The sequence below is a fragment of the Panicum hallii genome, chromosome 9 (genome assembly GCF_002211085.1).
Source record: "Panicum hallii strain FIL2 chromosome 9, PHallii_v3.1, whole genome shotgun sequence".
Classification (NCBI taxonomy): domain Eukaryota; kingdom Viridiplantae; phylum Streptophyta; class Magnoliopsida; order Poales; family Poaceae; genus Panicum; species Panicum hallii.
This window is the reverse complement of record NC_038050.1, coordinates 65,438,617-65,461,578: the sequence shown is the minus strand read 5'-3', so window position 1 is coordinate 65,461,578 and position 22,962 is coordinate 65,438,617. Positions and strand designations below refer to the sequence as shown.

The window sequence follows — 22,962 nt, the reverse complement described above, 5'->3', positions numbered from 1 at the left end:
ACCATTAATTCCACATCCCCAATCCGTCAAACCAGGCAGAAGAAGAAGCCATAATGGATGTGACTTTGCAGCTCAAATTGATAAAAAAATATCTCCCTCAAAAAAATAAATATAAAAATGCATAAGTTTTAGAAAACTATAAAAATATTTGGACGAGCATTTCAAAATCGGAATTGCCTTTTTCTTTCTTTAGGTTGGCGTTGCGTGGGAGATAAACCACACTCCTCTTATACGCGCCGGAGCCACTTATCACGGACGCGCGCGCACACGCACACAGCTCTAGCTGCTCTGAGAAGCTGAGATGGCGGACAGCTTGAAGCTGAAGGGCGCCGGGCCGGCGGTCGGCATCGACCTCGGCACGACCTACTCGTGCGTGGCCGTGTGGCAGGGCAACCGCGGCGAGGTCATCGCCAACGACCAGGGCAACCGCCTCACGCCGTCCTGCGTCGCGTTCACCAGCGCCGAGAGGTTCGTCGGCGACGCGGCTGTGAACCAGGCCGCCCTGAACCCCACCAACACCATCTTCGGTGAGCAATCCACCGGAATTTCTCCCCTGTGTAGCATTCTGTAGCTGTTCATCGCTTACTTCCCTTTCTGTCACGGGGGTTTTCATACGGATGTGAAGCATAAAAATGGGGTTTTTCATGGGTGCGGCAGATCGATGTTGATTCAGTAGTAGCAAGCACAAAATTAGGTCGCCGGCGGATCACAGCCCACCGCCGCGTTCAGGCACTAGGTAGATCGATCGGATCTCTCGCTGAAAGACGCATCCCCAACAACTCCGGGAGATCGATTCGTACCGCCATTGTAGGCCAAAAGCCACTTTTGCCTAGTGCTTGGTTCCGCCGATCTTCTATTGTTTTGTTGCCCACAATTTTCAGGCGATCCCTTACTTTTCCGTCGTCTTCACGACTGCTGGCACCCATACTAAATACTCCTGCGGTCCTGCCATGTGAATTCTTTGTTCAACTCATCTCATTGAATCATGGATGCATATGAAACAACATCAAAACTGAACTTTCAAGGATGCTGATAATTCATAGTACTGCACTACTGCTGGCAACTACCCAAGGAAAGCATCACGTGCTGCTGACAAATATTCTAGTATAATCATCTGGATGCATAACACTATATTTTTCCTAAATCTGTTTACTGATTGTAAATGTCACAATATCTTAAGATGTCATTCTAGCAACCCATCTATGTTTCTCCCACTCTGATTGGCTAAATGACTATCTTTGGTACAGAGGTGAAGCGATTGATCGGCCGACGATTCAGTGACGAGTCTGTACAAGAAGACATCAAACTGTGGCCATTCAAAGTTGTAGCAGGTGATGAGGGCCGGCCAGTGATCGAGGTGCAGTACAAAGGTAAGAAGCAACAGTTCACGGCCGAGGAGATCTCCTCAATGGTGCTGGCCAAGATGGAGTAGTCAGCTGAGGTCTATCTCGGCACCACAGTCAAGAACGCAGTCGTGACCGTCCCTCTCTACTTCAACAACTCTCAGCGCCAGGCTACCATAGACGCTGGCGCCATTGCCGGCCTAAACGTCATGCGTATCATCAACGAACCCACCCCGGCAGCCGTCGCCTATGGTCTTGACAGGATGGCCATCGGCAGTGAAGGGAGGACAGTGCTGGTCTTTGATCTCGGCGGGGGTACCATGGACGTCTCCCTGCTCAAAATTGATCCGGGAGTGGACGTTGACATGGCTCTCTTCGAGGTGAAGGCAATCGCAGGCGACACTCACCTTGGCGGGGTGGACTTCGACAACGAGATGGTGAAACACTCTGCGGGAGTTCATAAAGAAGCACGGGAAGATGGACATCAGGAGCAACCAGAAGGCGCTCCGGCGGCTGCGGACTGCCTGCGAGAGGACGAAGAGGATGCTGTCTTCCACGGCGCAGACCACCATCGAGGTGGACTCCCTACATGACGGCATCGATTTCTGCATCACCATCACCCGGTCCAGGTTCGAGGAGCTCAGCAAGCACCTCGTCAGCAAGTTTATCGTGGCTCTTGAGAAGTGCTTCCTTGATGCCAAGATGGACAAGAGCAGCGTCCACGACGTCGTCCTTGTCGGCGGCTCCACCCGCATCCCCAGGGTGCAGAGCATGATCCGCGAGTTCTTCGACGGGAAGGAGCTGTTCCGGAGCATCAACCCCGACGAGGCCGTCGCGTACGGCGCCGCCATCCAGGCCTGCATCCTCAGCGGCGGAGCCGTCAGCGGGGCGGTGGGAGATATGGTTCTGCTCGATGTCACCCCACTCTCGCTCGGGATCGAGGTCAATTTGAATTACACGATGAGTGTGGTGATCCCGCGGAACACGGCCATTCCCACCAAGCAGACGAAGCGCTTCACCACCCTCTTCGACAACCAGGTCACCTGCACCATCAAGGTGTACGAGGGCGAGTGCGCGAGCACCAAGGGCAACAACCTGCTCGGCGTGTTCCTGCTCTCTGGCATCCCCCCGGCGCCCCGGGGCGTGCCGGTTATCCTCGTCACCTTCGACATCGACGTCAATGGCGTCATGAACGTGTCGGCGGAGGAGAGGAGCACCGGGCGGAGGAACAACATCGTCATCGCTAGCCGCACCGGCCGACTGCGCAAGGAGGAAATCGAGCGCATGGTGCGGGAGGCCGAGAAGCGCAAGGGGAAGGGGATGACCAAATTGGTGGAGAGGCAGGCGTTGCTGGCCCTGGAGGCCTAAGCGTGGGAAAGTGATGGTGGAGGTGGAGGTGGAGGTGGAGCCTACTATCATGAGCTCATCGCCGGAGAGTATCGGCGGGATCGTACTGCGTTGGAGCATTGCATACTAGTTCTGTGTCGAAGTGAACTGTCGTCGTTATTGCAGTGGATGCTTAGCTTAATGCTTGGTTTCGTTATGAGTTCTATGTATGGCGTGACTCATATATGACCGTATTCCAACAGTTATTAGTTTATGGAAACATATGGTTTAATCGTTGATACTGGGGTAATCTTTTATATCTGTTGAGCCGCCTGCGTCTGCAGAACAAATGGTCATTGGCATAACTGTTGCGCCTTTTGCATCGGTAATTTTGTGTTGCCAGTAGGTTCATCCAGTGTCCCATGTACACAGAATCTGCCTAATGTCACAATGGCTCAGATAAAGTGTCGATGCACCATTAGAAGGAAAAAGGAAAGAACATGATTTGCAATAAAGTGTCGATGCACCATTAGAAGGAAAAAGGAAAGAACATGATTTGCAATAGTGATGCTACGGTAACCATCTGCTAATCATGGATTAATATATATCATTAGATTCGTTTAGCGGATTAGCCTAAGAGTTCTGCAATTAGTTTTGTAATTAGATTTTATTTAATACTCCTAAATGATAGATATATCAGGGCTAAAGTTTAGCCCACGACAACCAAATACCCCCTAAATTGCACAACCCCATCAGGCAACCAGACCTGGAACTGGACTCAAAAGGTCAGACCACAATTCACAAGCTGGCAAGCAACAGTGCCACTTACACAGCAGTCAAAAACACTTCCAATTACAGTACCCACGAACACATAGCAGTAAAGTGCCTTTACGGTAAGAGAAGAAAACCTTATAGATATACTGCTGATGCATTACTGTTTGTCATATAATTATTGGCTGACCAGTTGTCCAATCTAAACAAACACATTACTGCCCCATTTCAGTAAAGCTACTTTCAAGAGAAAATTCGTCTTCGGACCCTCACTTAATTCAAGGGGGCAAGCTTGATGAGGAAACGATCTCAAAACCATTGAACCTAGAGGAACTTGTCTCGCCCAAGTCGCTGGAGATGGTAATTGATGGTCTTCGCTGCGTTCTTTGGCTTCCCTTTCTGCAATTATGTCACAAGCAGGCATTAGGAACTGAATGATTGCTAGCTTAATGCTTTGAATAAACAATGCCTCAGCATGCAAAACATTTAACAGTGAAAGCGGATCATGACCTGAGTCTGAGTGCACATAACCAAGAGATCCTTCTGCCTCACGCACTTGTCATCTTCCTGTTTGTTTAAGGCCAGGCAGTTGAGGAAGGCCACCATTTCTACCATGCAAGGCTTCGCAACAGCACCAAACTTCTTTGGGTTTATGTACAAAGCACCAGCCTTCCGACCCATTCTGCTGCTTCACCTTCACCTTCACCTTCACCTTCACCTTCACCTTCACCTTCAGATATGTGATCAGTTCATGTGATTAGTTCAACAGCAAGTAATTTGAATAGCCCTAAATCCCACCCCACCACTACAATACACATAGAAGAGCAATAATTCTAGGGGCAACAAATCAATGTGGGAGATGAAATGTACTGTTTGAACCAAGCCCTAGGGTAAAAGTAGAACAAATGGTGCTCAAAAACATTTGGATCAAATACGTGCTTACTAGTTACTAGATTTGCATCAAATACGTGGTTATTAGCTACGCACTATACCAACATGGCGCATTATCCAGTGTAAGCATACTGATTTGAACATCAGAAAACAATCAAAGCACCATGGAAATGTGATTCTCACTACAGCGACAATGTGTCCATGTCTAAGAGGTAGCAACTTTCAATCGATAGAACAATTGAAGACGAACACGAACATGAAACTGAACAATAGCACACAAGCCTCGATACGGTTAGGTCAGACTAAGGTCACTTGCAGAAACATTTGGCCGAACAGCTTGCAGGCGCCGGCAAAGCTGGTCCATCCCAACAGGCGGAAACACCTCAACGCGGCGGAAGCAGTCAACTATCTCCGCGGCGAGGAAGAACGCCCCGACGCAGAGGTGACTCCTAGCTCACGGCAGGTTAATGCTGACAGGCGGGTCAGATCCACCGAGTGGCTGCCGCCCGTGGGCGGGGGTTCTTACCACGGGTCCACGGCGGGGCAGCACCGGTCCGGAGGGGTAAGGCGTGACGGAGAAAGAGAGTGGAGATGAAGGGACGGAGACGCGTACCTCGAGTAGGAGCCGCCGACGGACGATGGGGGCGCGGCCGGCGCGGTGACGGGGGCGGGGGAGGCGGCGCTCTTGAGATCGCACGAGCAGTTTCTGGAAAGCAGCAGGGTGTACCGTTGAGTTGGGCTTTTCTTAGCGGCGTGACGTAAGTGGGCTTATTTCAGGAGAAGAACCCGGCTATGTTGAGGCCCATTAAAGCCATCGCTTGTACAGAAAGGCCCATATTCGAGATCGTTAACGTGTACTCAGAAGGGAAAAGCTCCATTTAGACCTTGGATCCTCTAGCTAATGAATTAGCTAGCTAAATTTAGCTGTTACGAATCCAAACAGAATATCTAATGGAGTAGCTAATGATTATTTAGCTAATTGAAATAATAGAATCTCATTAGCTGATTAAACCCAGCTAATCCAAGCTAAAACCGTCAAAAGATCATTTACCCCTACCCCTTCAATTTATTTTTCTGGTGCAAAGAAGTAGGGGTAGCATGGTCTATTGATATTAGCAATTAGCAATTAGTTGGCGGATCCAAACACACTTAACTAATGACTAGTTAGCTAATCTTTAGCTTGCTAAAAGATACTGTTATCAATTAGCTAGCTAATCATTAGTTGGGGAGGATCCAAACAGGATCTTAGCACACATTTCTGTTGCAAAACCGTTACAGCGCACAGATATTCTACACAAATCGAACTACTGAACTGTGAATTCTACGATTATCATCGGTTGATGCACATCAATGGAAGAGATGAAACAGCAAGAGTACATGTATGATCTCAATCACTTTTGCGTTGAGCTTTCCAGTTGCAGGTATACAACAACACACGACGCACCTGTATGCCTACTGCCGCGACAGTCAGAACGATGCCATCAACACTTCTGGCCTCTGAACACTACCAAAAGGAAAACTATAAAAACTGGCTAACATGTAAAATGAATGTTATTTACACTGTTTAGGCCTGAAGTTATCAGGTTCCAAAAGTTTCAACAACAACTTCTCTAACTTGGCCGAGCCTTTGGTCGGCCTGAGAACAAAGGACCTTCCGAAGAAGGTACATGGATCTTTCCCGCCTATCGAGCCACCCAAGCACCATCCACCCGGGGTGAAGCGGTCAGGTGCTCGGCCCAACAGCTTGGTGTCAATCATATCCAGGACAGGACTATCATTTGTGAAGGAGTGCGCAAAAGGCGCCCCACTGTTTGCCATTGAGTCGAAATGCTCTGTTGTGAGGTTAACAGGGTGTGTCCGAGGGGGGTTATCCCACGTCATGAAACGCAGATCACTGTTGATGGTGGTATTCTGGTAGTACTCTGAGTTGCAGATCACTGTGTGGAAGTAGCCTTCTGAGGATGAGAGGAAGTTGGTGAAATACATCAGTAATGTGCGAGGAAGGTTGTCCCATCCCAATAAGCAAAACTCCAAGAATGATCGGCTAAGTACAACCCAAGATGAACCTGCATCAAGAGCATGAAGTCTTCCTTAGAAGTGGTTTTGAAAGAAGAGCATTGGGTGATCAGAATAGAAAGGATTTGACACAACTAAACTTTCGTCAATCCACATCATCAATATCCCTTTTTCCCCTCAACTACAAACTAGTACAAGGCAGAGCACTGATTATGCCAGGTGCCAAAACCTGCAGGTGAAACAGTGATTGGGCAGGCAATCAACATCATAACTATCATCAGGCAGCATTCCAACAGTCTTAACCAATATATAAATGTGGCACCAAATATCATATACCCAAAGGATGTTTTTACTTGATAGGCACTGAGCATCTTATCCCCGAAAGGTGATTTGGAGGAGGATTTTTCTACTAGCCTGACTCCATGCTGTTATTTCCTTTTAGAAGTCTTTAGACTTCAGAGGTATCATTTTATATGTCAGACATAATGGGTGTTTCTATTATTGAAGTACTCCACAACCACATAATAGCTTCAGTGTAGAAATTAAGCAAATCTAGAACTGATAGTTTCTCAAAAATGAGATGCCATCGCATACATATTGTCTAATAGATGGAACACAATCTACCACTAGTTTGCTTAATGAGAGTCTACTTGAGGGCACAAAAGACAACTAAGAAACACTGCAACAATGAAAACTTTCTCTTCCACAGAGCAATGGAACAGGCCATTTGATCAGGCAAACAGATTCAGTGAAGACAGCAGACAGTACCTACAAATATTTTGAAAGCAGATGGCAGACTCCTTTTCTCCTTTGTTGTTATAACCTCAGTTTTATTTGGGACCTGCAATGCTGGATCTACAATAATTGGTCTTGCCCTTTGATACCTGCACGTGCAACCCAAGAATCACAATAAAGAACAAAAAAGTGGTTAAGAATTTGGAACTATAAATGAAAAGAGAAATAATATGCTTACTCTTTCCAACCAATATTGCTTGTGTGATCAATAAAGTTCAGATCTCTTGGAATATATGAGAAGATATGAAGGATGTCTGGGAAATATGAAGGCAATGACATGAATATTAGTAATTTCATTAGACAGCAGCAGTTAATTCTGTGGAGCACTTCAAAAGTATTGTACTACAAATCAAAATGTTAGGCACATTTAGTGATTTTGGAACAATTATCAACAGAGATTGAAGACCTTAAGGAATTTAAGTAAGTCAGAAGCTTGAACAAGTTTCCTTTTAGCAACAGTCCTTCATTGTCAAATAATTATTATTAATATATGGAGTCCAGCATTTAATGTTCTTGATTCAATGAATGGAATGGATTTAACTTAAAATAAGTTCCATGCACGAAGGGTTAAGATGGATTTTAAGCATGGCCCAGCTGTGGTGTGCTTGAGCTTGACTCTCTGGTTTTTGCCAAGAATAGTAGGAGCACGTCTTAGAACCAAACTACTGCTCTCTGTTATGACGTGTCAGTTGATTTGCTTGACACGGTCCTAAGCCCTGTTGCTGGGTTATAAGGGACGATATTGAGCGACCATTGAGGCTCACAGAAGTGCTTTAAATTAACCATAAAAAACTGAATCTGATACTATTAAATCTGTTTGTTAGATATTTCTAGAATTCAGGAGCAGCTTATGTTCAGTTTTATCTGTCTGTGGGAATTAGCAAAGCTGGCAAGCCCAGCACTGTCCCTATTTATCCTATCTCTCTAGTCTGAACTTGATTCTCAATAATATGGGCCTCATTAAATGAGGAATAATAAGCACTATTCAGTACCCCCACAATAAACTGACCAGAGGAAGTTATACAAACAGCTGACAGACCCCAGCTGGTGAAACAGATAGGAAATTCAAACAGCAACAATAAATTAAAGTGTGCATTGCAGTTCACAAAGAAACTGCATCACTCAAAAGTTCCTAAATTGAAAGGAAGTACAGCCAATCTACCTGAAAACACTAATCTCCTCTGACTAGAACTTACTATATAGCAAGCACTGTGGCACGAATTCAACATCATGTAACGATTTTCCTTTTTGGGACAGAACAGATAACAAATTTTCTGGTTCTCAAAGATATGAAATTACCATCACAGGATATGAGAAGAACTTCACATTACAAAATTAAGGTAACTAAAAGGGGCCATTTTTTAGAAACACAACCTGTATGTTCTATGTCATCTCAAAACGGGTGACAAGGCCAGTTTAGCATGATGCAACGATGTTGTATGCTGAAACATAAACGCATTCACGGTCACAATTGGCAAAGCAATCTAGTGAGCTGAATTTTACCATCCTGGGGCATGAGCGGGTAATCGGAGGCGCTGAGGTTGATGAACCAGCTCCACCCTTCGAACTCCCTGAGCAGCACGGCGGCGGCGTGGAGCGTGGCGGCCAGCTCGGTGGGCCCCCTCCGCGAGACGGCACCCCACTCCCCCGCGTCCGCCACCCGCACGTTGCCGTACCGGCGCGGCGCCTCCTGGCCGCGCACGAAGGCCTCGAGATCCGCGCGGTCGTCCTCCCCGGCCACCCCGACAAGGTAGCAGTTCCACGGGTGGTAGAGCGCCCGCAGCAGCCTCCGGATCCGCGGGCCGTCCCCGGGGCCGGCGCCCGTGATGAGGTACGCCAGCCTCGGCGGCGGCCTCCGCTGCTGCTGCTGCGGCCGCCCCGGCGTGGAGGAGCGCGCCGCGCCGAGCGCCGCGTAGAGGATGGGGAGCGAGAGGAGCGGGAGCGCGAGGAGCAGCGCGCGCATCCACCGGAGCCGGTGCGCCGGCGGCAGCTTCCTCATGGGTTGGTTCGCGTCGGGAGCGCCGCCCCCGGGCGAGGGGGGCCGAGGGCTAGAGCTCCCGCGGCATTCGCTCGCGGGCGCGAGGCGTACGGGCACGGTGGTAGAGGCGCGGGGGCCGGGGCCGGGCGGTTGCTTGGCTCGGTGGCTGGCTGGTGGAGACGGAAGGCGAGAGATGTAGGTGGGGTGAGGCCGCAGCGCAGCGGCGTTTCTTGCAAGGAAACCGGGCGGGCAGTGCGGTGCCGGTGCGCCGGCTGTACGGGCGCAGCGTGTGCCGTGTCCTAATTATTGCCTGCCGGCCGCTGCCGCACTGGAGGGAAGTCCTCCCGAGTCCAAACTCCCATGACCCGGGGCTCGAGGTGCAATTAGCAAGGGGAATTGCTCTGTTCGTAGGGTTAATCTGGGTCGGCGTGGTCACGGGGAAAACGCTCGTAGAACCGCGGAGACAACCATGCTTGATGCTGATGGTTACGAGTAGAAGCTAGCGCAGCACGCGTGTGGTATGGAGTGGAGACTACGGACCAGCCAGGCCTGATGGCGACGGAGTTGACGCGGACGTGGAATTCCTTGTTAGAACAAAGCTTTCGCGATGAGTGGCGAACAGGCGCCTATCCTTGATCGGTTGATCGACGTACCTGGCACTGTGCCAGCAGTAGCAACACCGCGTTGCCCCGTGATCCGCCGCGTACGACGCAAACCGGGAGCGCGAGCTCTGCGCACGCAGCGACACAGATCGTTCCCGCGCTCTACGGCGCGTGGACCGGATTGTTTAGGCGTACGGGTACGGCCGGCAGCGCTGTAATTTTTCTACGGAGCAAGTGGGGGGCGTGACAGGATGCGTCAACTGCAACTGCAAGCGAAAAGCTCGCCAGATCAAACGCAACAGTTCCGCTGCCGGTACTCCGTACTGCAACAAGCTCTCCTTGCTGGGCGTGCCCGGAATTCGTCCTCAAAAAAGCGGCGACCTGATGATAAACTGCCTTCCTACTACGAGGCCGCACAACGCTTTTCACCAAACCTATTCACTCACTCGGACGTCGTCTCAAAAGAAAATCGGGGGAAGGAAAACAACATTCAGATGTGCAGTTTTTGGCGACTCCTTTTTGTGGGCCGTAACAGAGTGGTTCCAACAAAAAGATCCGGCGGGCATGTGGCGCCGCTCCAAGGTGCTGCAAGGAGATGACAATGATTCCAGCCATCATGATGGTGCATCAAAGTAGTCCTGCACTGGCTGGCTCTACCAAGATAAAGGTTTATTAGCCTTTTGATCAAACTGGAGCCCACGCCATTATTTTTGTGTAGCCTGCGTCGTAGCTAATAGTTTTCGTTATCTGATGAACTGTCAGCTGCGCGTGACATGAGAAGTCCTTGTAATGCTAGCCTATCCAGCCTGAATGCAAAGTTTCGTTCCTCTTCCTCCTCTCTTGCTAGCCTTTTTCCCGTGTCGTGTAGGATCGCTGTACCAATTAAATTTTTGTTCGGCTCACGCGAAGCAGGAAGCGTGAAGGGTCAGCAACTTCGTGGAGTTTATTCTGTCCTCTTGCCATCGGTGCAGTGGGTAGAGAGGGGGGGGGCACGAGAATAGAGTATCTTCCCCGGCCGGCCAGAGCGTTTGTTCTGCACATACGAACAACAATGCAGGGTATCTTGTCACCATATGTGGATGTTTTTGCGCCGATCAGCGCATACGAATCCATGGCACCGATCTTCATCTGTCCGGGCAAAACAAAACTCCAAAATCAAGAAGGCATGGGCTTCATGCAACACATTCGTACATGAAAGAAGAGAAGAAATGGACCAAGAAGATATCACGGAACCCCTCAAAATAGAGTCCCCAGCTATTCCTTGCTTAGCACTGCAGCACAACTCGTAGCATTCAGATACACGGAACAACTCCTGCAATTCTCGCGAGTGTCGGATTCTCAAATCTAGCTAGTGTCCATTGCAGGCTCATATAGACGTCACCTCATCCGGGTGAAGGGCGAAGGCAAGTCCAACAGAACAGAGTCAACCGTGCCATCATTCAAAGCATATTTGCTGAAAAATTTGTAATTTGTAACATACTCTATTCAAGTAGTCTGCACAATAGGAAAAAAATGGTGGCAAAATCCAAGTTGGCTGATGTAGCTTTTGTTGCAAGGAAAGACAAGTTCTAATCTCCGCCCTCGCGTGGGCTGTGTATGGGCCGAAGCCTGCTGAGAGCCCCGGAGTATGCGCCTCTAAGGCCCAGCTCGAGGGGGTACACCGTACGCTGAGACATTTTCGAAGAAAAGAGAAGACGAATTTCTAAGGCCCAGCTCGTTTCTCTTCTCTGAAAGGAGGGGGAAAAAACGCATGCACATGCATACCCTGTGACAAAATTACCATGTGCACGTCGTCTATCATTGAGAAAATACCGTACCCGTATATTAGAGACTCAGCAATCGAACCCTCGATAGATCATAGACAGGTTCCACCACAATAAACTAATCAATTGAGATATGTTCATCAATCTAAGTACCACTTCCATCCTTGAATATATTATATTTAGTACAAGACAATTAGTTTAATTTTAAGCTAACTAGCTTGTACTAAACTCCATATATTTAATAATGGAGAATGTTTCTTTGAAATGAGAATTGTCCATGGTTTGTATTTTAGAGAGAAGTACGTTACACTTTAAATTATCCCGGGAGAAAAGTCTACACTGTCTTCTTTTTTACGAAAGACTACACCGTCTTCTTATGAGAAAAAAAATGTTGGAAAAACTTGTTGATATTCCACATCTTCGAGGCTTTAATTGATAGATGCCTCCGTTTTAAAATATAGTTTGTTTTGATTTTTTCTAGATTTATAGTATTTGCTATACATCTAAATATAATATATGTTTATATGCATATTAAAAAACTATGAAACTCGAAAAGCTGAAACGAGCTATATTTTAAAACGGAAGGAATACTTAAAAAACGTAGGGAGTACTTAAAAAACGTGATGAATGAGTGGCCATTATCCGCCTTTTCAACTCGCTTTTTTCACAGCCTGTGTCTAATTGTCTCGCGATGATGATCCATTCTGCTCATTAGCTCCTTAGCTTTGGGTCAAACCTGCTCATTTGGTGAGGTACAAATCGTTCGGTAGAAAACGGCGCGCCACTCGGAAAAAGCTGACGCTGGATTGTCACCAGACGGGCATCATTGGTCACCCCGCATCGAGCGTTCTGGACTTCGAGAAGCTCTATCCGGTGGTGACTAGCGTGGCGCGACACGCCGCACGGTGAATTTTGATAGGACGCCGCTTTCAACTCCACGTCCGAATGTCCGATCCTCAGACTCTGCCCGCTCTCCGATCGATCGATCGATCACACAGGCAACGCTGAGCAAGAGGCCGAGATGATGCTCGCTTGGCTTGACCCTGTTAGGACTTGGGAGCCCTCTGTGCTCTGACAGTCTCTGTTGGCAAACTTCACGCACGGTCGGGTCACGACCCATGGCTCACGTTCTTTCCACTCGCGCAAATCGCACGCGGTGGCTTTCCCCAGCGACGTGATCAAAACCACCACCACTTTGCCTTTAAGCCCCTTGCGTGCAGCACCAGGCCATGCCTGGCTGACGAAGCAAAGCGAGCTCGCCGACGCCATGCTAAACAACGTCCATAAGGCGGCGTTAAAGCAGCCAGCCATCCCGGGCCGCCTTCTCCGGTCACGGCCCAGCTAGCAGATAAGCCCTCCGTCCTCGCGCTCCGGCCGGCGGCGCCGTGGACTTTGGAGCCCGGATCAGGGGTCCTCCGAGATGACTTTTTTTAAAGGGTTTAAAAAAATAAAATTCGAAAAAAAGGACGTCGATTGGCAAAAATTCAAAAAATGGGTACCTCCCACCCGATCAACGGGCGGGAGGCATGGGGTCGGGGACCTCCCGCCCGTCCAGTGGGCGTGAGGTTGCAAAACTATTTTCAAGCCCCTCTCGAGGGCCGTTGCGGGGGCATCCCGCCTGCCCAACGGGCGGAATGTGGTGCCGAGGGGCATCCCGCCCGCCCAGAAGGCGGGTGGTCCCCCCCGGCTATATAAGCCCCCCACCTGCCCCTAAATTCCCATTTTATTCAGCAAAAAATAGAAAAAAAGAAAGGGAGGAGAGGAAGAGAGAAGAGGAAGCGGCGAAGCCCTGTTCACACGTCGGTTTGGAGGTATATTCTCATTCTAGTCGTATAATTACTTGAAAATAACTATAATTTAGAAAATATTTCTTAGGTTAGTTATATTTTAAATAGTTTTTAATATTTTCAATTGTTTTTAGTATAATTTATATTCTGAATAGTTTAGAATCTGGAAAATATAATCCGGAAATCGCTGAAACTTAGAGTCGTTGTGTATTAATATATAGTATAACTAGTTTATTAATGATTGACAGATATGTCTTTCGAGAAGGGTATTTTCAGTATATATTACGGAGAAGAAAATGTGATTTATGGGCCGAATGGGGTAGATTTAAGTGAATTCAACTGTGCGGTCAGAGGAATTACCAGACCGCATGAGAGGACATTTGAATCCCTATGCAACTGGTTAATGAGGGGATTAAGGATTAATTAGGAGACACACACTGTGAGTGTTCCGTGTGTCATAAATCGTACCACTCACGCTTTGATCTGGGAGCTGATGCCACTTGCAAGCAACGAGACTGGTTAACTTATTTGCAAAATGCAAGTCATTGGCAATGACCACTGGTATGGTACTCCTTGTCAGCGTGCATCAGAACCCTTTAATAAATATTGAAGCTGCTCCGGGGATGAAAATGTTGATGAAGAAGTTGAGAAGCCAAACATTGAGGCATGTGGCACCGCAGCACCTCAATACGTGGCTGATGAGGGGGAGAACATACCTTTTATTGTTGAACAGCTGCAAGACGAAGAACGTGAATTGGATGAAGCAATGAATACCGATTAGTCTGATGATGATGAGGATGTGCCTGAAGAATGGATAAGTAGCGACTTCAGGCATCTTGTCGTAGATGAGGGATCCAGCTTGTCTTGGGATTGTAAGGAGAACGAAGTTGTCCAGGGTGCGAGGTACCACTCAATTGATGAGGTGAAGGAAGTTGTTAAGTGTTGGTCTCTCTCTTATGCGAGAGTTCAAAACAGTCGAGTGCAAATCTCGTAAGTACCATGTGGTATGTGTGAAGGAGGGCTGTCCGTGGTGGGTGCATGCCTATAAGGGCAAATGGAAAGATTATTGGAAATGCTCAATTGACACTCAGTACACTTGTCATTTCCCGAGCGTGCAGAAGTCCCATCGCAACCTTACATCGCAAATGAGATGTACGGGATGATAGTAGACAATCTGACATTTGAACCAAAGTCTATTATCAGGCATATTCAGAAAAAATAGAAGTATACCATCTCGTACAGCAAGGCGTGGAGTGCAAAACAGAAGTTGTTGGAGATGAGGTTTGGGACGTCCGAGGCTGCATATGATAATATTTCTCGATTGCTGACCGTCCTCTGTCAGAGAAATCCTGGAAGCTATTATGACCTGAAAAGTCTAAACAGAGGAGAAGGTCCGCCCTTCATATTGCAGCGGGCCTTTTTCAGCTTGGGTCCATGCATTAACGCATTCCAACACTGCCGGTCCATCCTGTGCATCGATAGGACCTTTCTCACAGAAAAGTATAGATTGCAAATGCTGACAACTATTAGAGTGGATGGAAACAATCAATTGCTTTCTGTTGCTTTTGCTTTTGTTGAGAGTGAGAACACAGACAGTTGGTACTGGTTCCTGGAACGGATTAAGCTTGCAGTCGTTCGGGATAGGGAAGATATCTACCTGATTCATGATCGTCACGCCGGCATACTAAGGGCAATACTAAATTTGCACGAGGGGTGTGTGGAGACCGGAGAGCCGCCCAAGTGGCGTGATGTTCGCAGTAGGTTGTTCATGAGACACATCGGTGCAAACTTTTTCAGACAATTTAAGAACAAACACCTTATGGATATGTTCAAGAGGCTATGCAAGGAAACAAATCAATAACAATTTAACAAGCAGTGGCAGAAACTTGATGAACTGACCGGGAAGAAAAGAAGCGAGGACGCAGCAAAAACCAGAACTGCACAGGACGAGGCAGAGGCTTTGTGTCCTTTGCCAACAGATACTGCACGTACTCGCAGAAAGTCTGGGTTAGCGGTGAAAAACTTTTCTAAATGGATTGAGAATGAACCGAAGGAGAAGTGGGCGTTGCTTTACGATACCGATGGTGTAAGGTACGGTATAATGACCACCAACTTCGCCGAGGTTTACAATTGGGTGATGCGAGGTGTTCGTGGGCTTCCATTGGTTGCAATTGTGGAATTCATCGTCCGCGGGTGTACCGATTACTTTAGGAATCGGTTCACTAAAAATCAGTCATACATGCAAGATCCTAACAGATAGTTTGGGAGAATGATGACATATTATATGACAAAAAGGCAGCTAGCGCCCAGCTACACCACGTACGGCAATGTGGTACACAGGAGCTCAAGTTTGAGGTAGCTCCCAAAGACAGAGCATGACGTGGCATGAGACGTCAAACTCGTGTAAAGGAGTGCATCCTCAAGTTTGATGGAATTTGTTGTTGCTCATGCATGAGGTCAAAGTTGCTGCAGATACCTTGTTCTCATGTAATGGCTGCTTGTGCGCATATTGGACATCTTGTCGATATATATGTTTTCCATTACTTCAGAAAGTAGACAATTGCCAGCACCTGGCAGTATGGGATCTATGGATTCCGTATGGTTGGATCGTTCACTGAGACAGTGAATCCTGTGATATATATTCCAGACCCGAAAACAGCTCGGGTTAAGAGAGAGCGCCGTCAGACACGGCGTATTCGTAATGATACGGATGAGTCAGAGCTCCGTCCGAGGATACAGTGCTGCAGTGCATGTAATCAGAGTGGATAGACGTATAAACGTTGTCCAAACAATGATGCTGGGCCTAGTTCTGCTGAAGCTGACCCTACACGTGATGCTACAGATGGAAGACCTCCGGTTGTATCAAGGAGTGGGAGACGTCGCCGATCGAGTGCTACTACAACATCATGCATCGTTTAGTTGTAATTTTATTTGAACGTTGTTTGGTCATGTGTAATATTTGCCGCGTTGAGTTTGTATCAGATCTGGATGCGTATTTGTAATTTTAATAGACCATTATGTGTATTTGTAATATTTGCTGCATTGACTTTTAACAGATCATTATGTGTTTGTAATTATAACTGTGACCTGACATTTGTATATTTAAACTTGTTTGTTATCGTACTATTTTATTTTTGATGGCTTGATGTATCGTACTATCGTAATATTTGGATTCTACGTTGCAAAACTTTATCGATTAACCATCTTCGTACGAGCTTTAGATATCGTAATCTTCTTCGTAAAATTGAACTAAAGTTTTTTATGTATACAAAAGAGTATGACGAATAAATCTTGTATTTAAAAAAGTATGAATTTTAAATAGTTTGTAAAATATAAATTCCAATAAAAATAACAAAAAAATAGGGCACCTCGGGAATTCGCGAAGAGGCCCTCGTTTTGGAACCTCCCGCCCGCTGGATGGGCGGGAGGTCCCCGGCCCCACGCCTGCCGCCCATTGATCGGACGGGAGGTCCATTTTCCGAATTTTTGCCAATCGGTACTCCTTTTTCGAATTTTATTTTTTTTAAAACCCTTTTTTTAAAAGAAATCCCCTCCGAGATCATCACGTAAGTACGGTATAAAGAAATCCCTCGTGACCAGCCTGCGCGGGCCTCGCTTCGCCGGTGTTCACGCCACCGCCAGCCGCCAACAGCCAGGCCCCGGCCTCGGCCGAACCGAACCACATGGACACGGCGGGGAAGAGAGGAAAAGTTATCGCCCGCATGCGTGCTCGTATGAGAGGAAAACCGGCTACGACTAGGAGCCTCGTTGTGCACGCGACGAGCGGGCTGGGGGCGCACGAGCTCACGCGGTGAATTGACGGTCCACCTGATCCTACACATGATACTCGATGGTGGTTCTGCACGCGAGCAAAAAGGATCAGCGTGCGGCCCAGCAAGGACGTACGCGTCGTGAATTGCCGACACGTCGCATCAGCACGTTAGAGCCAAACAGTGGGCGGTGTTGTACTTTCGACGGAAAAATGATCCGCGGGGACGGTGGCAATATGTAAACCCACGGACCGTATTGATGCCAAACAGCAATTTTGGTAGGGATATATGCACTGGCGGCACTCATTAAGGGCATGTTTAATTGAGGATAGATGTATGTTTTGTTTGGGGAAAGAGCTAAATGCGCAGGTGGTAGGTAGTACTTTGTACATCTATCTAATTTCATTTGCAGGCAGCAACTTGATATATAGGTGGGTATGCCTCACAGGAAAGAGTACGGGTTTTCCGCTCAGCTCAACTTATCTTCTTTTCCTTCTGTTTGGACAACAAGAGATATGAAATATTTAACTAAGACTAGATTTCATTCCATTTTTCTATTTTCTCAACAACAACTACTCTCGTCAGCTATTTTGCGTTTTCAAAGTTATTAATTGCCCCATACCCTTTTTTATATTTAGATTGTATGGTGTAACGTACCTTATGCAAATAGAATTCTAGGTTTCCTTTATCAGCGTGTAAGGAGAAATAGAATGTAGCGCGGTTTATGAAGCATCTAGAGAAAATGGTTTACTTTTTTTTTAAAAAAGGATTTTTTGAAAAAGGAAATGGTGGTTGCAACATACAAATTTAAATGCTCCTGAATCTGATTAAAGACCAATTCAGACATGGCGATTGCCAAATGGATGTTCTAGCGTGATTCGCAAAGATGCTACGAAGGAAAAAGTCCAAACATGCGTCGTGGAAAGCTCTCTACATGACTATATGGAACTCCAATGGATTGCAGGTGGTAAGATGGACAAACGTGCAAGGGCTGGTGTCAACAGCTCACTAGCTGTCGTCGGGTGAACATAGCAAGACCTCGAAACATGTAGGGATACAGGGTGATGAGCGTCGTACGATGAAGCTGACGCACCCGTGGTGGCCAACTAACGACAGGAGGGTCAATGGCTGCGGCAAGCAAAATACACAATCTACTTTCTCAACTTTAATTCGAGAGTTAAGTTCATTTCTTAATTTTTAAAAAAGCAAATATAGTTCTTTAATTTTTATCTTTCGGTCAAACTCATCCTTATACTAATATTATACTTCATATTATTATAATATTTATGCAAAAAGTTCTCTTTGCTCTTAGCTCCTTCCCCTTCTAAATTTATTTAGAAACTGAACATCGCAAGTGTTTAATTTGAATATAGAATTTTATTTACCCATGCACCGTATTGTATTACGGACGCACGGAGCATAAAATTAAAGTTACTTATTGCATAACTACGTACCAACATATAAAATATTATGGAAATTTGAACAAATACTGATACAAACGGTGGAGAATTGAGTAAGGGAAAAAGAAATCAAAGGTAAAAATGATTTTTTCATTTATCTTATATTATTATGTAGTATAATCAATATAAGGATAAATTTAATCTTAAAATGAAAATTGAAAAAGATTATATTGGCCAAATCAAAAGTTGAGAGACGAACTTAGTCTCGGAACGAAGTCGAGAGACGAAAGATCTATTTTGCCTCGCGGCAACACAAACAGTGCCGCACGTGCCAATTAAAGCGCCGATCAAAGGTAGACCAGCGTGCACAGGAGCTGCAACTGATCGCCACCGCTCGACGCGATTTCCCCGGTTTCGCATCACGTACCCAGCAAACATGAAAAGGGAAGGCTCTCGAGCGAAAAGTCAAGTAGGAGAATCCGTCCGCACAGTAGCTGGACGGACATCCATCCGTAGGCCATGACCATCTACCATGGCACGCGGCCTGGAGCTGCAGCTATCGATTCGGGGGAAGGCCGCAGTATCCAGTCAACCCGTCCCATGGAAGGACGTGCTAGTAGTATAGGAGTACGGCCGCTTTTCTTTATATATTTCTTTTGCGTACCGACCACAATAATACAGTATTCTAGTGCCTCGCTACTTCCGAAACTGGAGTTTTTTTATACCGCAAAATCCAACTGCAATACGCAGAATCCTGGGGGACGGCGGCGTAATACCGCCCATTAAACAAAGTCTTCACCACAGCGCCACCCATGCAGCGTGCCCCTGCATTTGCATTATTTTATTCGAATTCACCCCCAAGTCCCAGGGAAAACACGGAAGCGTGGCGAGACGGGTGGCACTGGCACGCAGGGAGGGAAGAAAAAAAAAAGAGGAAAAACCAAAGCGACGACAAGGAGATCAAGCGGGCGATGCGCGAGCGGGACTCGGGCTGCGAGCCCATCCACCCACTCACCCACCCCACGCGGCCTCCCACGCCACACCACCCGCGCCGCTCGCTTTGCCGCGGGGGAAGAGTTACCAGCCAGCGCGCGCGACTGCGGGAAGCGGGAGGGCGGCGTGCCCCCCGTCCCCGTCCGCTCCTCCCCGATGCCAGTGAGTCGAAGTCGATCCAGCCGTCACCGTCAAGTAACGGCCCCCCACCCCACCCCACCCCCGCGTCCAGGCTCCTTCTGGGGGAGGCCGAGGCTCACCGAGCTGGCTGCGCCCCACCGCCGCCTGCCTTTAACTCGCCCCCGCCTCCGTTACCGTCTTCCCCCTTCCCCCTTCCCCCACCCCCGCCGCGCCTGCGCTCATCCATCGCCCGGGGCGAGCCCTCGCCGATTCCGTTTCGTCCGATTTGTTTTGATTGCAACGGGCAACAGGAAGGGAGGGGGAATAGGAGGGATCTCTCTGGACCGTCGCCGTTGGAGGTGGCTCGGCGGTTTCTTGGACCTGCGTAGGTACGTGCTTATCCTTTGGCGCCTGGACCGGATCTTGGATTTGGGGGCTCCTGGGTTGGGGGGATTGATGCGGGGTTTCCGCGTGATTTGAAGGTACAAGCGCCACCCCGTTTCCTCTCGGCCGGCGGATGGACGCGAGGGAGGTGTGAAGCCTGGTCGCTAACTGATGCTCGTGGAGAGATTCGGAGGAGAGGAGCGCGCGGTGCGGAGGCGGTGGAGGCGGAAGCGCCGACGATTCGGACACCGCAGCGACGGAAGGGGAGCGGCAGGCGGACCAGGAGCGCGCCGCCAGGAGGTCGACGGTCGCCGCCGCCGCCATGGGCGAGTCGCTGCTCACCGCCCTCTCCATGGACACCGCCACGGCCCACCTCCCGCACCAGGGGCCCAACACCATCCTCTCCATGGACACCGCCTCCCACGACGACTTCGACCTCTTCCTACAGCCACAGGGGCCCTTCCGCCGCTGCCTGCATGCCGCGGCGGTCGTCCCCCCTGACATCAACCTCCCCCTCGCCGCAGACCCCTCGCCGCCCCCACCGGCGCTGCAAGACTCCAACGTCGACATGCTAGACGTCGGCCTCGGCGGCCCACAGCAGTACGACTCGGACTCGCCGGCTGCCACCGTGCCTGCCGCGGCCCCACCAGCGGCCGCGGCCACCACCACGGTCGCCGTGTCGCACACCAAGGGCTCCGGTTCCAGCGCCGCGCGCAAGTGCGTCAAGAGGAATGATAGTATCTGGGGAGCGTGGTTCTTCTTCACCCACTACTTCAAGCCCGTCATGTCCGCCGACAAGGGTGGCAAGGCGAAGTCAGCCTCTGCCGGCGGGAACGGTAATAGTGCCACACTGGATGCTTTCCTGGTGCAGCACGACATGGAGAACATGTACATGTGGGTGTTCAAGGAGCGGCCGGAGAATGCCCTGGGGAAGATGCAGCTGAGGAGCTTCATGAATGGGCACTCGCGCCTCGGGGAGCCACAGTTCCCGTTCAGTGCAGATAAAGGGTTTGTCCGCTCCCACCGGATGCAGCGCAAGCACTATCGTGGGCTCTCAAATCCACAGTGCCTTCATGGGATTGAGATCGTGAGGGCACCAAACCTGTCAGGTGTACCTGAGGCTGATATGAAGAGGTGGATGGAGCTCACTGGAAGGGATGGCAATTTCTCGATCCCAACTGAGGCAAGTGATTTTGAGTCATGGAGGAATTTGCCGAGCACAGACTTTGAGCTCGAGAGGGCAGCAACTGCTGCTCCTGCAAAGAGCAGCTCACATGGGCACCACAAGAAGTTGCTGAATGGTTCTGGCCTTAACCTCTCAACTCAGCCATCCAACCACAGTTCTGGGGATGGTATGGAGATCACAGCCACCTGCAACAAACGCAGGAAGGATTCTTCTCCTGCTGCCATGGAAGAGGATTGCAGCAATTCAAACTCAGACAAGGCTCATGACATGGACGTGACCCATGCTTTTGAGCCATCATGGATGAATGACTTCACTGGTGTGATGCGCCATGCTTCTGGGCCAGTTACCGCTGCAAAAACAATATATGAGGATAGCAAGGGCTACTTGATCATCATTAGCCTGCCTTTCGCTGATTTTCAGAAGGTGAAGGTTTCATGGAAGAATACTCTTACAAATGGGATTGTCAAGGTATCATGCACTAGTGTTGGTCGGATGCCATTCCTGAAAAGGCATGATCGGACCTTCAAGTTGGCGGATCCTGCCCCTGAGCATTGCCCACCAGGAGAGTTTGTCCGGGAAATTCCACTGCCTACCCGGATACCTGAAGATGCTACTTTGGAAGCATACCGTGATGAAACAGGAACAGGCCTAGAGATTATTGTCCCTAAATTCCGTGTTGGCCCTGAAGAACATGAAGTGCATGTGTCCATGAGGCCGCCCTCGTCATGGTGCCAATGAATACATGTTCAAGGTGTGTGATAGATGTTCTTGTAGTAGCTAGTAGTCCATTCTTGTTTAGCTGCTCTTGGCTGATGTTTTGTTGTCTGCTAACCCTCTAGTTTGCAAGGAGACATTTGGTGCGGAGGTTTCCTATTGTTACCATAAGGCTACTGTACAACAAGTCCAGCACAGTTTTGCTAATTTTGATGGGAAACAGTCTTAATTGATTGAAGCATTCTGGTAGTTGGCAATTGCAGCATCTGGAACAATTTTAGGAATATGCTACAGGTCACAAGGACCATGTCTGCATTACTTAGCTCTTGGTTTCAATATGTTTTGTGTATTATCTTTTTGTTTAGTTGTAATTTTCGTTGTGTCAAAAGATTGGTTGTCTGCTCGATGTGCTTCAATGTGTGCATCACCGACATGAGCAATCTGTTTGTTCTACAGAATGGCTCCTGGATAACTGTATAGGGCATTTAGTCATTTTCCATAGACTGTGACAGGTTTGCTTTGTGGGCATTCTTGGAAAATTCATCTCAAAATGATGGAAACTAGGAAATGGAGTACATGTCAGTGAATTTAGGATTTGCCAATGTTTCCATGGGAATTAGTGGCATTGTAGCATTTTGTGAACGTTTTCCAGGGATTTCTGGAAGACAAGTGTAATCTGCTGGAAAATGTATCTCATCTATTGTCAATATAGTAGGTGCGTTCTATACTATTACCATCCACGCATTTTATGATCCTTGTGATCCAGTTCAGAATCCCATCCAGTACAGGTGTTCGGTTCAGTCTGAAGATTTTGCTGGTCTATACATGGGTTACGTTTGCTGGGATATTTCTGTACATGCCTGCCCAATGGGTTTGCTTAGTCCAGCGTCCTATGTTTACCGTAACACTTTGTTTAAGTCTCGGCTTGATGCAATGCCATTGAGATAACAGTGAATGCTGACACAATGGCTTCTAACGTTTCTCTGAAAGTGACAAAAATGGTTGGATACGTCACCTCCCCGAGCTCCGGTGCAGGGCCTAACTGGCCAGGTGGACACCCTGGCTCTTGCGCCTCATCTTATCAGCCACGCTGCCACAGACAGACACACCACATCGTTTTCAT

The 22,962-nt window shown here is 48.3% G+C and overlaps 3 protein-coding genes and 1 pseudogene across 5 annotated transcripts; 2 read left to right on the top strand and 2 right to left on the bottom strand.

Annotated features, from left to right (window-relative positions):
• The first annotated feature begins 301 nt into the window (after nt 1-301).
• LOC112873347 lies at nt 302-2,711 on the top strand (annotated as a pseudogene).
• A 731-nt stretch (nt 2,712-3,442) lies between these two features.
• On the bottom strand, nt 3,443-5,080 carry LOC112877066. Of its 3 annotated transcripts, none has more exons than XM_025941270.1 (3): nt 4,945-5,080; nt 3,951-4,140; nt 3,443-3,839 (listed from the first exon to the last, which is right to left on the bottom strand). In XM_025941270.1, the coding sequence occupies exons 2-3, from the start codon at nt 4,119-4,121 to the stop codon at nt 3,765-3,767; spliced, it is 246 nt and encodes an 81-aa protein (XP_025797055.1). In that variant the 5' UTR covers nt 4,122-4,140; nt 4,945-5,080; the 3' UTR covers nt 3,443-3,764. The 3 variants fall into 3 exon arrangements, with proteins under 3 accessions (XP_025797055.1, XP_025797054.1, XP_025797053.1); XM_025941269.1 differs by having other exon boundaries at nt 3,951-4,170; nt 4,945-5,076; XM_025941268.1 differs by having other exon boundaries at nt 3,951-4,146; nt 4,945-5,072.
• Nucleotides 5,081-5,684: 604 nt separating this feature from the next.
• LOC112878165 (beta-glucuronosyltransferase GlcAT14A-like) lies at nt 5,685-9,523 on the bottom strand. Its single transcript, XM_025942590.1, has 4 exons — nt 8,646-9,523; nt 7,321-7,396; nt 7,116-7,231; nt 5,685-6,397 (listed from the first exon to the last, which is right to left on the bottom strand). The coding sequence occupies exons 1-4, from the start codon at nt 9,139-9,141 to the stop codon at nt 5,883-5,885; spliced, it is 1,203 nt and encodes a 400-aa protein (XP_025798375.1). The 5' UTR covers nt 9,142-9,523; the 3' UTR covers nt 5,685-5,882.
• Nucleotides 9,524-19,733: 10,210 nt separating this feature from the next.
• Nucleotides 19,734-22,575, top strand: LOC112874531. The gene is made up of 3 exons (XM_025937902.1): nt 19,734-19,944; nt 20,038-21,876; nt 21,965-22,575. The coding sequence occupies exon 2, from the start codon at nt 20,262-20,264 to the stop codon at nt 21,861-21,863; it is 1,602 nt and encodes a 533-aa protein (XP_025793687.1). The 5' UTR covers nt 19,734-19,944; nt 20,038-20,261; the 3' UTR covers nt 21,864-21,876; nt 21,965-22,575.
• The last annotated feature ends 387 nt before the right edge of the window (nt 22,576-22,962 follow it).